The sequence below is a fragment of the Malania oleifera genome, chromosome 11 (assembly GCF_029873635.1).
Source record: "Malania oleifera isolate guangnan ecotype guangnan chromosome 11, ASM2987363v1, whole genome shotgun sequence".
Lineage (NCBI taxonomy): Eukaryota > Viridiplantae > Streptophyta > Magnoliopsida > Santalales > Ximeniaceae > Malania > Malania oleifera.
In genome coordinates this window covers 86663918-86678360 of record NC_080427.1, presented here as the reverse complement: position 1 = coordinate 86678360, position 14443 = coordinate 86663918, and the positions used below count along the sequence as shown (strand labels likewise).

Genomic DNA, 14443 nt, shown 5'->3' with positions numbered 1-14443 from the left:
ATGGAAGTGTGTCTGACCACAGGTAAAAAGATTTCATCATAATCTACTTCTCTCTTCTGCGAGCATCCCTTTGCTACTAACCATGCTTTGAACTTCTCTCATTCCTTTTCTGAAATTGCTTCCTTTTTCCTATACACCCACTTACTGTTAGGGATTTATACTGAAAGACGAGCTTTATGTAATCGGTTTTAGTATTTATTAATAACTTCAGTTATTCACCCATACAAGTGACTTCCCCTTAATAAAAATCTGTTATAAAGTATTTCCCCTTACCTGCTCCTCCAGATTCTGCTTAAAATCGAACAAACACAAGACCCTATATTCCAAAAATCCCAACTTACTCAAATCTCATAAAAACACTCATTTAATGATACCTAGGTTCCATATATTTCAAAATAATAATAAAACCCTAAAATATCTCACTTACCCTGATTTTGGAATATTTCCCAAACTTCTCAAATCAAAATTCTACTCTGTTTATGTTGTAGAGAATCTTCCCAAGAGTCTCGTGGTATCTTCCGATCGTCAAATTGGGCTAAAACTGGTTCGGATTCAAAGAGCGAAGGTAAAGGGGCCATTTTTAGAGAGAGAAATAGAAGAAAAATGAATCCTTCACTAAAATTTTGATTTTTTCCTATATATAGGCAACTTGCTACGTGGCCTCGTCGATGAGACATCTGGACTTGTTGACGAGCCCAAGAACATAGTTCGTGGACGAAACCGGGAACTCGTCGACGAAATTCAGAAATATGAGAACCTCTCTCGGTAAACCTTCATCGACGAGACATGCATACTCGGCGATGAGGTTCAGAAGATCGCTCGTCGATGAGAAAATCAAGTTCATCGACGAGCGCCTGCTTATTACCCTTTAAAATTTCTTTTCCCTTTCTTCTATTTCCCCTTTTCCTTTTATTATCTATCTTATTATTTTAAATAGTTAAAATTTTTTGGGTTATTACACAGTTAAATAACGGAGGTCTTATATTCCCATGGGAACTCATGCTAGCCACACACTGATAATAATAGAATCTGCCTTACTGAGAAATATCTCGTCCCATTATACAAATCATTTTCAGGTCGTTTAGAGAATCGTGCCTAGCTTACTATGGGGCAGGGATCAGACATTTTGGGGGTGCTAGACAGACCTGGTGAGTCATCGGTGGTTTTATTTTGTCATTCGATTGGGTTGTATTAAATAGATAGGCAGTTAGATGTATGTATTTGGGAACAATTAAAACTTAGGTAAAGTACTTTGGTGTTTTAGTATCTTCCGCTGTATGGTTTTAATTCCAGTAATGACAGGTGCATCCCAAATTCCCTAGTTAGGGCGAGTTGCAATATATATATATATATATATATATATATATATATGTGTGTGTGTGTGTGTGTGTGTGTGTGTGTGTAGTATCAGAGAATTTCTATATTTATAGCAATTTAAATTTTTGGGTCGTTACAGAGTTAATGCTCTGAGGTGTCGTGACTAGTTGCTAACTCCACCAGAGATTTTAGAGAGTCGAGCCAAGGATTAGCATATGATTACCTTGAATTCAACTGATCAAGACTTGTGTTTCTTTAGTAATAATTGGTGTGCTTTCGTTGATGTTTGTACACATGCATGAACTAAGAAATTGTATGATTCTTTGTCTGCTTGTGGGTTTTGAGATTTCTTTAGGCTTTTTCTCACTTACATTGCACGAGCTCTACACCCAGGGTGTACCTTTTAGGATTAGTATGGAATGAAGTAGTGTTAGCCCATAAGAGGAAACAATATTCTAATAGGCGTATAAAACATTCCACCCAAGATGTATCCTATTTTTCTATGTAAATATTGATTCTTTACATTTTCTCCATCCATTGTAGTTGCATTTGCATTAGAAGCTTGCTATGGTTCTAGACGATCAAGCATCCTCCATGGTTGAGTCTACAATGGAAGTGACCATAGAATCTTAAAAAAAAACTCAAGCTTATGTTGAAATAGTTCAGGGCCAAACATGCGACAATCTCTAAGGGTAGTTAATACCAGTGTTGCCTACTATAGTGAACCTAGACATCCACTTGAATCATACATCTAGGTTAAAAACAATATAGTCCAGCAAATATAAGGAAAGAAAGGGACAATTTAGCAAAACTTATGGGTAGATTGTGTCTCTCCTAAATGTTAGAGTGGATTCAAACTTCATAAACGCTAACATTACCTTTTGGAATCCCATAAATAATTACTTCACAGTGGAAGGCAAAGTAGCTTTGGTAATTGAGGAGTATACATTCCTTTTGAAGACGAACCCACAATGCCCCCTTACAAGCTGTATGTTAACAACCAGAAGTACAACTTGTGCAAGTAGTTAGAACAATCATTGTGGCTCTTCACTCATCAGATTGATCCACAACTATTGTACAATCAAAATTTCACCTAGGGACATTTAAGGGTGATAGTGGAGGATAACACCAACATAGAAGTCAGAGATCATGCTTTCATGTTAGCAATATATAGTCTTATCATTTTTCTGGTGGCATTAGTTTGTGATTGACAAACCAATTATGGCTTGCTTTTCCTACCTTATTCAGGATCTCAACCCAATTTCGGCAATTCTAGCAGAAACTTTTAGATCCTTGAGTTGCTTCTAAATGGTATAGGAGAAGGTAAACTTTGATGTTGCGTGCAATTGTTATATGCTTGGTTCCTAAACCACTTACCAAAAAATAGAGAGAAATTCACTTTGGGATTTTTATCTTCTCGATCACTGCTTAAGGAGTTTGGACATGGCAAAAAGGAGCAGTGTAAATCGAAGCAGCAATGGATGGATTACTTGACAATTTTACAAGATGCAATAGTAGTTTGGATTGCACCTTGGATGTGCCACTCTGATTTGTTCTACCACTGAGGGGACCTTTTATGGGTACCAATTCTTAAACAATGGGGAGGAACAACCTATGCCCCATTTATGTTCTGCAAGCAAATGGGGGCCTATCAGTTCACTCCTATGACTAGTCGACTAGAGGGTGCCGAGTTTGACTATAGCTAATTACAATTCCAATAGAAGGTCAGGGATGTCGAGCAAGCATGGAAGGTGATCTTCAAGGTTAAGGTAGGTTGAGTTACTTATGAAACCACAAAAAAAGAAATCATGAATGGCATCAAACTTAAGTTAACCATATGATTAAGTTACCCCAAAGGTTCAGAAGGCCACAACTCATGGAGGTAGAGTCTTCCAAGTCCACAATAGACTCTATTTCTTCGAGCCTTGATGTGCACCTAGGTGTTCAGACTACACATGAGGTTTGTCCAAGCAAGGAATTGTTGAGGAAGCTTAGGCTAGTAGAAGAAAAAGCTAATCAAGCAACTCTCAAAGCTTAGCAAGCAACCATCGAGGCAGATCATGCAACTATTAAGGAAAAACAAAAGGCTTCCAAAGCAGAAAAAGCACTAGCTAGAGTTGAACAAGTAAAAAAACAACTCTTTCAATTAACTCTGCAAAAGAAAGCTACAATTCAAGCCAACACTAAAGAAAGGGGAGCTATATGCTTAAGCAGAAGAAGAAATAGTTGCCTTTAAAAAGGAGAATCGATCTTTGCAGAGCGGATTGCAACAACTCATGGAAGAAATGGAGAATGCAGTGATAAATTTGAGGACCGACCATCACTGTTGAAGATTTGTAGAGACAAGTGCAAGAGCTACAACATCCTTTAGAGGAAAGAAATTTACACCTGTAGGGAGTACACCACTGCATGACAGGTGCAGCTGACCGCGCTACAACTATGGTTTACACACTTGGAATATATGAGAGCATCACCAAGCATGTGCTTGATTTCCAACAAGCAAAGGGCGTGATTGTTGAAGTGAGAGTGAGTCTTGAGAAACTAGTAATAATGTATTAATCTATGGTTGCAATATAAAGAGTGCAGTTTAGAAATATGTTCAGATATATCTTTTTTCCTTTGAACAATTGTACTCTGACCTTTAGAGTCTAATTAATGAAAAAAGGGTGTTTGGCATCTTAGAACTTTGATAATGATGTGTACATTTCATTGATTTAAGCATAGGTTGATCATATAAGCATACTCTTTAGGATCATTATCATAGCATTCAAGTCATAGCTACCAGTGCTAAATCAGACCAATAATAAAAAGAGAGGTCATTAGGACCATAAGCTAGGAATAAGCAAGCACAACATCTATGCATGTATGCGTTGGCATCATATGACTCATGCATTTCCATTTATATACTCATACTTAGTTCTTCATTGTCAACCTTTCGACACTAGAAAGCAATCCAAGATAATGGGTGATCAAATGGAAAACAAACTAGCTGGGTTGGAATAGAATTGTAACAAGGTTAGCAAAGACATCAAAACGATCAAAGAACAGATGAATATGTTGATGGAAATGTTCATGTCAATGGACAAAGGGAAGGTAGTCCAAACTAATCCTTCAGAGCCCATCTAAGTGCCAGAAGAAGATCCAATCTTTCCACCTGGGTTTACACCTACTAGGGCTTCGTATCCCATGGTTGTACCCTTAGTTGCAAAGAGCAATGTAGATCCCCATCCTCATGTGCCCTCAACTTCCACCCATCAATACGAATACAAGCAACTAGAACTCAATTCCACACAACATCCTCCAATGACAATTCCAAGGGAAGTAAAAGCAAGGATGGAGACCCGACAAGAAATTGAGAAGGTTCTATCTCAACAAAGGTATCAGGTGATAGAGGAGAGGATGAGGGAAATCGAGGGTACAAGCTTCCTCACTCCTATTAATGCTTATAATTGTGCCTAGTACCCGACGTGGTGTTATCCCCAAAGTTTAAAATTACCAAAATTCAAAAAATATTACGATTCAAAATGCCCTGTGTCACACATAAGCATGCATTGTTGCAAAATGACAGCTCTTCTGCTTGATGGTAAGCTTCTTATCTATTGCTTCGAAAACAGTCTTATTGGAGCAATAGCAAGGTGGTTCTATAGCTCAATCGAGCCAGGATCTAGTCTTGGAGAGGTTTGGCCAATTCTTTTGTCCATTAATAGACATGTGGTGGAATCGGCACCAGATCATTACCTTGTAGAATATAGAAAGAAAAAAAAAAAGGAAAATGAGAGTTTCAGAGATTACATATGCAAATAAAGAGATGTGGTTACTCAAGTCTAGCCTCTGTTCCTTAATAAAGAAGGGATTACCATGCTTATCAATATGCTTAAGTATCTGTACTATCACTAGTTGGTGGGGACAATTGTTACCGACTTTGCAACTTTGATATTGATCAGAGAATTAGGAAAGCACGAAATCAAGACTGGCAAGTTTCAAGGTGCAATGGTAAACCCAACTAAAAAGGGGTTTAAGAAGAAGGAAGAAATACAAATAGCAGAAGGCCAAGGAAGTACAAGGAATTCCAGAAAACAGAAAGGAGTACAACAAGAGTCAACAAGCCACTCTATGGTCAGCACCATCACGTCGTTAATAACTACCAGTGCAATGCCAGCTTTTGAGCAGCCAAAGTAGGACAGAACAAAGGGGTCAAAGAGAATGAAATAGGATTGAGTGACAACTCATACCCATGACTTATGCTAAGTTATACTCACAACTATTGAATGATAGGTATCAATTATGCCCATACTAGCTATGCCAACTACCTCACCATACCCAAAGTGGTATGATGCCAGCACGAGGTGCGAGTACCATTTAGGGCCACCCAAACATTCAATTGATAACATGACCTTTCAAACGAGTAGGTCATGGTCATGCCACCTGTCAACCACTAGGAGTCTCCTGCCTTCCCCCATTAACCGACTCAACTTGAGTTGACTAGTTTGACTAGTTCAATTGGTTGGACTAATTTGACACCAAGGTGGATCAAAATATTATTATTATTATTATTTTAAAAAACTTGGTTTAAAACTTCATAAAAAATTTAGAAAAATAATGAAAAATTCTAAAAAAAAATTTTAGAAACCTATTTAGGGGGTTTTTAAGTCAAAACTACAAAAAAAAAAAAAATACATATATATATAATTTTAAAAATCACAAAAAATGAATAAAATTTGAGAAAATTTACGAAAAATCTTCATAAAAATTGTACAAAAATATGGGAAAATTCAAGAAAAAATATAGGAGCATTTTTTTTCCTTGTTTTTGATCATTTTTCAATGTTTTTGGACTCGTGTTGTTTTCATGTGTGTGATCTTGCCTTATGCATGAGGGCATGGCAGTTTCCTTTAGGTATGTCTATGCTCATGTAATTGTGTGTGTCTATGTGTGTGTGTTTGTGCACCCTTAAGAGGAATATAATAAAATTGATTGTGTTTGTGTGTGCACACCCTTACGAGGAGGAATATAATAGAATGGGGTTATGTAATCCCCAATTATCACCTAAGAGGCGAAGAATCTAATATAATCACTTTGGGCTTGCTCGATAGTGATTCTATTAGACTCTTTGATTTAGGTGCACGTTTTTCATGCGTACTTTGCATATATATTTTCATGTTTACATTTTTTGCTGGGATTCATTGAATGTCTATTTTATATGTGTGCTCCTTTTGCAAATATATTTTCATGTTTACATTTTCTGCTGGGATTCTTTGAATGTCTATTTTATATGTGTGCTCCTCAGCTTATTTTCTTGTATACCTCTTGCATTCTTACATATGCATGGGTGTTGTTTTAAAATGTGTAAATCAACCTCATAATGAATTTTCCTCATGTTTTGAGGGTAATGTTTTCGCATGCCTTTGAGAAACCAAAGGTAAAGGGGATTTTGTCTCTCACAAGGCTTCCCAATTTTTAAAGGTCGAGTAAAGCAAACATTCAATTTGAAGAAAACTCAATAAGCAACTAATCCTCGTGGCAAACCATTAGGTGGTGCATATTTGCATGCATTTAGGGATCTCGGGGTGAGGATAGCTTCTATCTTTTATATCTAATGGCTTGATAATTGAATAAAATAGAAGAATTTGAATCATAATCGGCTGATTTCAATTGTAACCTTGGGCTAATCAAATACCATCCATCGGATGAGGTGTGAAGAGGTGCTAGTACCTTGTCTTCGCATAACTATACTCCCAAATTCAACCTAGTAGCATAGATCATTAACTGTCAATTTCCTTAAATCTTAGTGTAGCTTAGAGATCAATGAATTGGTAGAGTATTAGATAAGTACTCTAACCTCATCCAGAGTAAAAACAAGTTAGTGGTAACTCCATTGAAACTCATTTCTCATTCTTATGTGTTAACCCCCTCCCTTAAATAATTTCAACTTCACCATTTAATCTAGGCAATTCAGAGATTTGACATACCTTTTTTTAAGAGTTGACCCTCCTAGACAATAGAAAGGAGTGTACTGTTCATTTCTTCTCTTGCTTCATTCCCAAATTTGATTTCTACTAGCTCCTTCCATGTTTTGAGCCCATAGTGGCCAAATTTTGGCAAACTTCTTGCAACCTTAATCTTGACTTCTCATTTCAATTCATCTCTTCGGTCCTTGCTACTAGCTAGCATTCCCAAAACAATTCCCTGAGTGGGTTTTGTGCTTAATTTTTTTAAGTAGAAGAGCGAAGAATAATGGGAGTAAATGATAAAACAAATCCACATAGAAACACACAAATATAAAATTGGGCTGATATTGTTGTTGAGTGGAAAATATATTGGTATTTGTATTGAAATGCAATTGAAGCAATTGTAAGAGAGAGAGAATTACTCAGTCACTTCTAAGTGTCCTGACATCAAGACAATATCAAAATCAAAAGTGAATTAAAAACCTGCTAATTAAAGTTGCTAGTCATTTGGGTACCTCAAAAGAGTTTATTGACATGAAAAGAAAGTTAAACCCCAAGATATATACAATATGCTTTTGCAAGTATTCAGTCTCAGTATGAATTTTTTAAAATGTCTGTTCGATTATTAATGAATGGCAATTCTTGAGAATTCAATTAGCCAAAGTCTCCTTAATGGCTGTAATTGCTTATGGGTTAAAGTCATGCCTAGGGATGCTTATTGTAACTTGTTATTAAATTTTACTAGATTTAAATTTCTCTACTTATGATATAACTCTTTCTTTTTCTTTTTCTTTTTTTAAGTTATTTGTGCACATGCATAATTTGATTCTAATCCAAACCTAAATCGCTACTATCCTAATTTTTATACATTGGAGGCAATGTATATACTTTCAATTTTTTGTAAAAATTAAATTCTAATTCTAATACACAAGTTCTTTAAAGTATCCAAACAACGAACTTACATGTACACGCACTCTAAATTCACAACTCTTATAAATTATCCCGTTAATGAATTTGTAAATAACATATGTTTTAAATTCAAGAATTTGGAATACACATGCCAAACTCAAATTCGAATTCCCACGTGGAACCTAAACAAACCAAGTAATATGATGAATACACACGACTTCCTCATAACTCACCACAATTATTACTTAATATAAAGTTTCAAATTGGATTTTTTTCGCAGCAAGAAGCACGATTAAGTGGCTCCAAGAAAGCAGAGAATACACAAATAATCAATTAACATTGAAATCGGTATAAAAATTAACTATTTCTAATTAAGCCTATAAACATGCACTTTCAAAAGGCCCACAAAAATTGTTTCTGGAAACAGCAAGATACAACACGAGAAAAGGCATCTAGCATAATTCTTATCCAGATGAACATATGAATTACATCTACTTCAAAAACAATGGCGGCAAAGTTATTTCTTCAGTTACAATCCTCATCTGGAAGCAGCAAAAAATAAGAAGAAGAAGAAGAAGAAGAAGAAAAATAATACACGCAATGGATACAATTTTGCTACATTGGCAACAAATGGATGTCAATGTTGGAAGAACCTTGTTGCTAATAAACATACGGTAGTATCCTCCATGGAACAAGTCTACAATATTCAGCCCAAACTTCCTTGTACTTCTCCGCACAACGAGCTTCATCCCTCCTCTCTCTCCAAATTAGCAGAATGAGAAGATAAATTGGATAGAAGTATGGGACTGGGGAACTGCAAGGGCAATTGAATATTCTCAAGAAAAGAAAAAGAAAAACCACTGGAAAGCATATGACTGCAGCGTGTAGCAATAAGTATTATAAAATTACCTTGTACCACAAGGTAAACTAAGTGACAGTGCTAACAACAAGTCCCCAAGGTAATTACAGTGCCTTGCTATTCCCCTTCAACAAAAGAATTGAGATTATTGGAAATTACATGATATGAAAACTTCATGAACATTGACACGAAGCAGTGGAATGACGAGATAGAGCACTTGATCCATGGAAAACCATATCAAAAATAGCTTCATAACAGAAAGTCGACATAAACCAAAGCTTCATTGCAAAGACAAATTTACTCTATCAACCCCTTCCTCCACTCCAATACTCAATAGGAAAACATAATAAATAAATAAACATGATTTGAATAGCTGAAATAATTCATTAATCACCATCGGAAACTATGAATTGCTAATGGAAGTTGTGTATGAATATGGAGGTATTGACCATTTCCTGTACAAAATGCTTGCTGTGTGTCATTGCACACTAAGACAACAAGTTTCAACCAATGAAAGAAGAAGGAAATGACAAGCATCTTTCAGCATGAGTCAGTCTAGTTGCCATTTCAATCATCAGATCATAAAAGCTTTCAATACACTATCCCAGATCCAAAACATTTGTAGAAAGCTATAAATAACACTCATGGTAGATGTGACCATTTTAAATTTAAACATGTCCATACTGCAGCACCATAATTTGTTAAAACCTTATGAATGAAAAAACTATAATTTATCGTCATCTATAAACTAGCTGTTCTCCGAAGATATGTGCAAGTATGCAGAATTTCAGCCTGAGCAATAGTCACTTCATGCAAAAGAAATACTGAAGGTTTTGACTGTATCCAGATTTCAGACCACACTGACACAGCTTGGCAGGATCAATATGGCCTCAATATAATTAACTTCTATAATTTATTTTATATTTTTGTTATTTTGCTACAAGATGAAGAAGAATGTAATCAGGCAGAAACCTCACCAATAACCAGACACGAGCAACTTGCCCCCAATAACTTTTGGAGGCATACCCCATATAGGCATTTTGGGATTCTTTTTAAAGACGTGCTTTTGCTTGTTAGCTCCTCTGAATACCAAATACCTGCCCAATTTATTTGCAAAAGCACTGCTACTTTTAGAGATGATCTGGAAAGAAGTACACTGAGAATGCCAAGTTCAAAGCATTTGTTAATATAACTTTACCCCATCAGAAAAATAAAGCAATTTGCAATAACAGCAGCTGTTGTCAAATCCACTTTGTTACTCAAAAGCCACCAACCCTGTACCAATGGCAAAGAATATCAATCATATGAAAAAAATGAAACCCACTGGAAGTGATATCTCCAATGCACAGATGAGAAAGATAAACTACTTGATAAATATCCAGAGTCTCAAATTCTCAAATATTGCTCGTGCATCAACAAATAATGTGCCAAGTGTTCCACATGGTGTAAGTGCAATTAAACAAGATATGGCAGTTAAGAAGGCCATACTTTCTGGGATGCCCTGAAGGCCACCAACAGGAAAGCAGAGAAACATCGATTTAAATGAATACAATGACAGGCAGTCTGGAACACCAATAAATACAATAAAGAATGTGAACAGAAATGAATTGAAATTAAGACTAAGACTCCAAGACCAAGAAGGTTTAATCATAGAAAAAAGATTTATGGTGCTTATGGTGCCTCTGATATATTAACAAATTCAGCACCACAGTCCAGAGCTATGTTATCTAGATTGTAGGACATTTTAACGTTTGGAAAGGAATGGGATCCCAATGCCAACATGCTCAAAATTGTGGCGCTTTAGGGGTATGATTATGTAGATATGTAGGTAAAAAATCAGTAATTTCTCTCGTATATTTAAGAGAGGATGTTGAGGGGTTTCTAAATCTAGAAGAAAATTTCTTTGATATTAATCACTGAATAAAAATTATAATATGATAATGCTCCACTTCTAGTAAAAAAAAATACACGTTGCAAAATATTGAGTTAAAATTAGATCACTAGATTTTTTCAAAATGAAAATGCATCAAGTTTGAGAACACTTGTACCAATTCATGGTTCGCAACGGTTTTAGTGTTTTTGGTAACAATGGTCCAGACAGATCTCATAGAGTCCAACCCAGCACTTCTCACACCCACACTTTAGTGGTGTATGCATCACAACTAGGCACCAGTATAGAGGCAGCACACACTTACTTGGTGCATCTCTTGAATTACTTCTCTCATTTTCTTTTTTAAATAATTATTGCAGTTACAGCATTTGTGTTCTTTTATCTATATTCCCTACTTCCTCAACCTTGGCCGCAGACCCACCAAAATTAACAAAGAAAATTATAAGACCTAGCAAGAAACATAAAGAAGGTATATTATGTTGAACAAGAAGGTCGAGCTTATGACCTTACAAATGGAAACACACTTGACAGTTAGTAAGGTTACCACAACAATACAGGAGCACATTAAGGAGAACCTCGTCAAAAATTTAGTTGCCCAAAACCTCTTGAAATTAGTGGAAGAGGGCAAAGCACGCCAGTTTTGGTTAGAAGAAGAATTGTGCTGATGACACATGGTAACTGACTCTTTGGGCCTCAAGCTAGTGATTTGAGGAAGATATTGTTGAGAGTGTCATGACACCCTGTGGGCAGGCCATCCAAGATGACACCGCACTTTGACATTGTTGAAGTAGAGGTACTACTAGCCACACATGCAAGATGAGGTGGTCAAGTATACCTAAACTTGTCTCTCCTACTAGCAAGACAAGGTGGAGCAGAAGAATATTGCAAGGCTGTTGGAGCCTCTTCAAGTACCAAAGAGACCCTGGAAGAGTAACCCACTTGACTTCATCACCATATTGCCCAAAGTTGGAGAAGCAAGGTCTATACTCATGGTTATAGAAAGATTTTTCAAATTATGGTACTTGTATACCCACATCAAAGTATTGTTCAATAGAAGAGATAGCACAACTATTATTCATGTCAAATATTTTGTGAATGGCCAAATGAATTGGCCTTGAGTTCTGTATATTATATATATAGACTTTACAAGAATGCTATACATGAAAAGTAAATAAGGTCTAGCATGATTCTAGCCCTATACAAGTAAACTAAATATATGCTAACTGTACAGAATAATGAATTGAAATATAAGGAAATAAATGTGGGCTGAAGGAAAGAAATCTTTTGCTTTGCTGTTTTCTGTTCCATTGACAGCGCCTCCCCCCCCCCCCCTTTCTCTTCAAATTGATGCAGGTTGATCAACAAGCATCAATTTGCTACTTAGGAAGCAATGTCGATGACGAGTGAGAGCCTTAGTGAAGAGATCCGCAATTTGTAATTCAGTGGAAATGTGTGGAAGAGTGATAACACGAGCTTCAAATGCTTCACAGATAGAGTGACAATCGACTTCAATATGCTTCGTGCACTCATGATAGATAGGATTGGCCGTGATCTGGATAGCACTCGTATTATCGACATGTAGAAATGTAGGATTGGTCTCAGAAAAATCAAGCTCAGCAAGCAAGCCTCGAAGCCAAATAATTTAAGAAAAAGCAAACGACATCGCCCAGCATCCAGATTCCGTCGATAACTTAGAAACTTTGTCTTGCTTCTTACTCTTCCAAGAGATAATGCATCACCTAAGAACACACACTAACCAGTGATGGAGCGACGTGTATCCGCACAACCAGCCCAATCAGCATTGCTATAAGCAGCAAGGCGAGTAGAATTGCCTATAGGGAAAAATAAATCACGGGAAGAAGTGCCTTGAACATAGCGTATGATCCTACGGATAGCAGCCAAATGAAGATGACGAGGAGTTTGAAGAATTTGGTTGACTTGTTGTACGGCAAAAAGAAATGTCTAGTCTAGTAATGGTGAGATAGACAAGACTACCCACTAACTTCTGGTATAAACTGAGATCAGCAAGTAAATCACCATCCTCTTTGTGAGGCTTGACATTTAATTCCATGGGAGTATCAATAGAAGTACCCTTCTGAAGGCCAATTGTGGCCGCTAAATCACTAGCATACTTATGTTGATTGAGTGAAATACTTGAGGGACTACGATTCACCTCAAGACCAAGAAAATATGTGAGAGATCCAAGATCTTTCATATGAAAGGACTCTGAGAGATGAGTCTTGAGCTGACCAAGTAAAGCAGAATCGGAACCAGTAATCACAATATCATCAACATAAACCAAACGAACAACAATACCCATGTCTGATTTTCGAAGAAACAATGAAGTGTCATACTTGCTCTGCTTGAATGAAAATTGCAATAAAGTGGTGTGGAATTTATCAAACCAGGGCCTTAGAGCTTTTTTGAGATCATAAAGAGAATGACAAAGCTTACACACATATGAAGTCGAAGAGGGAAACAAGCCCAAGGGTGGCTTCAAATAAATACACTCTTGAAGATAGCCGTGAAGAAAAGCATTCTTGACATCCATCTGATGTAGTAGCCACTCACTAGAAGAAGCAATAGCCTGAATCGTACAAACATTAGTCATCTTAGCCACAGGAGCCAAGGTCTCTTCATAATTGACACCATATTCCTGATTATTCCCAAGTGCAACAAGGCGAGCTTTGTAATGATCCAGACTTCCATCAGATTGGACCTTGACTAAGTAAACTCATTTACAACCCAAAGGAACAATGGTGGGAGGACAAGGTTCAATGTCCCAGGCGTGATTGGCCTCTAGAGCGGCAATATCTTCCAGCATAGCTTGTCGCCAACAATCATGCTTGGCAGCGCGTGAGTAGGAAGTGGGAATTTCTAAATTGGACAATGCAGCAATAAGAGCTGAAATAGAGTCACCAAAACTTGAAGAGGGAAACCCATACCTGTCAGGGGGTACAGACGCTCGAGAAGAGTGACGTACCAAAGGCTCTGGAGGTGCTGCAACTAACTGAATCTGGAGCATGGTAGGATCAGATATCGGATGAGCTATCGGAAGAGACTGTGGGCGAGGGCGCCGTGTATACACAATACCTGGTTTAAAACGAGAATTGACTGGATGAGGATTCGAGAACTGCTCCTCAAAGGAGGGAGAATCACAGTAGGAGAGGAGGGTACAGAGGACACAGGATTGAAATGTTGATTTTCAAATACATTCCTAGAAATGCGTGTACGATGTAATGTAGGATCATAGAAAACATGTCCCTTTTGACACACAGTGTATCCCAGGAATGCACATTGAACAGATTGAGCAAATAATTTATGTCGCTCATGAGGAGGTAAATGAGCAAAACATACACAACCAAAGGTACGGAGGTTTAGTAACTAGGTCATTTAGCAAATAAACGAAAATAGGGAGACTGCATGAGTAGGACTTCAGAAGGTAAATGATTAATCAAGTAAGTAGCAATTTTCAGAGCCTCAACCCAGAACAAGGATGGAATAGAGGGTTCCAGCAAG

The 14443-nt window shown here is 37.1% G+C and overlaps 1 protein-coding gene across 2 annotated transcripts in view; it reads right to left on the bottom strand.

Moving 5' to 3' along the window:
- Positions 1-8606: 8606 nt before the first annotated feature.
- The window catches only part of LOC131168441 (delta(14)-sterol reductase), a 106522-nt gene continuing 100685 nt past the window's right edge, over positions 8607-14443 (bottom strand). The window contains exons 10-13 of one of the 2 annotated variants that reach the window (XM_058127868.1): positions 10232-10308; positions 10011-10130; positions 9084-9158; positions 8607-8988 (exon numbers count right to left, since the gene is read on the bottom strand). In XM_058127868.1, the coding sequence (XP_057983851.1) occupies positions 8835-8988; positions 9084-9158; positions 10011-10130; positions 10232-10308 (426 nt within the window). In that variant the 3' untranslated portion in view covers positions 8607-8834. Of the gene's footprint in view, positions 8989-9083; positions 9159-10010; positions 10131-10231; positions 10309-14443 lie in introns of those variants that run through there. The other variant, XM_058127869.1, reaches the window with a different exon arrangement.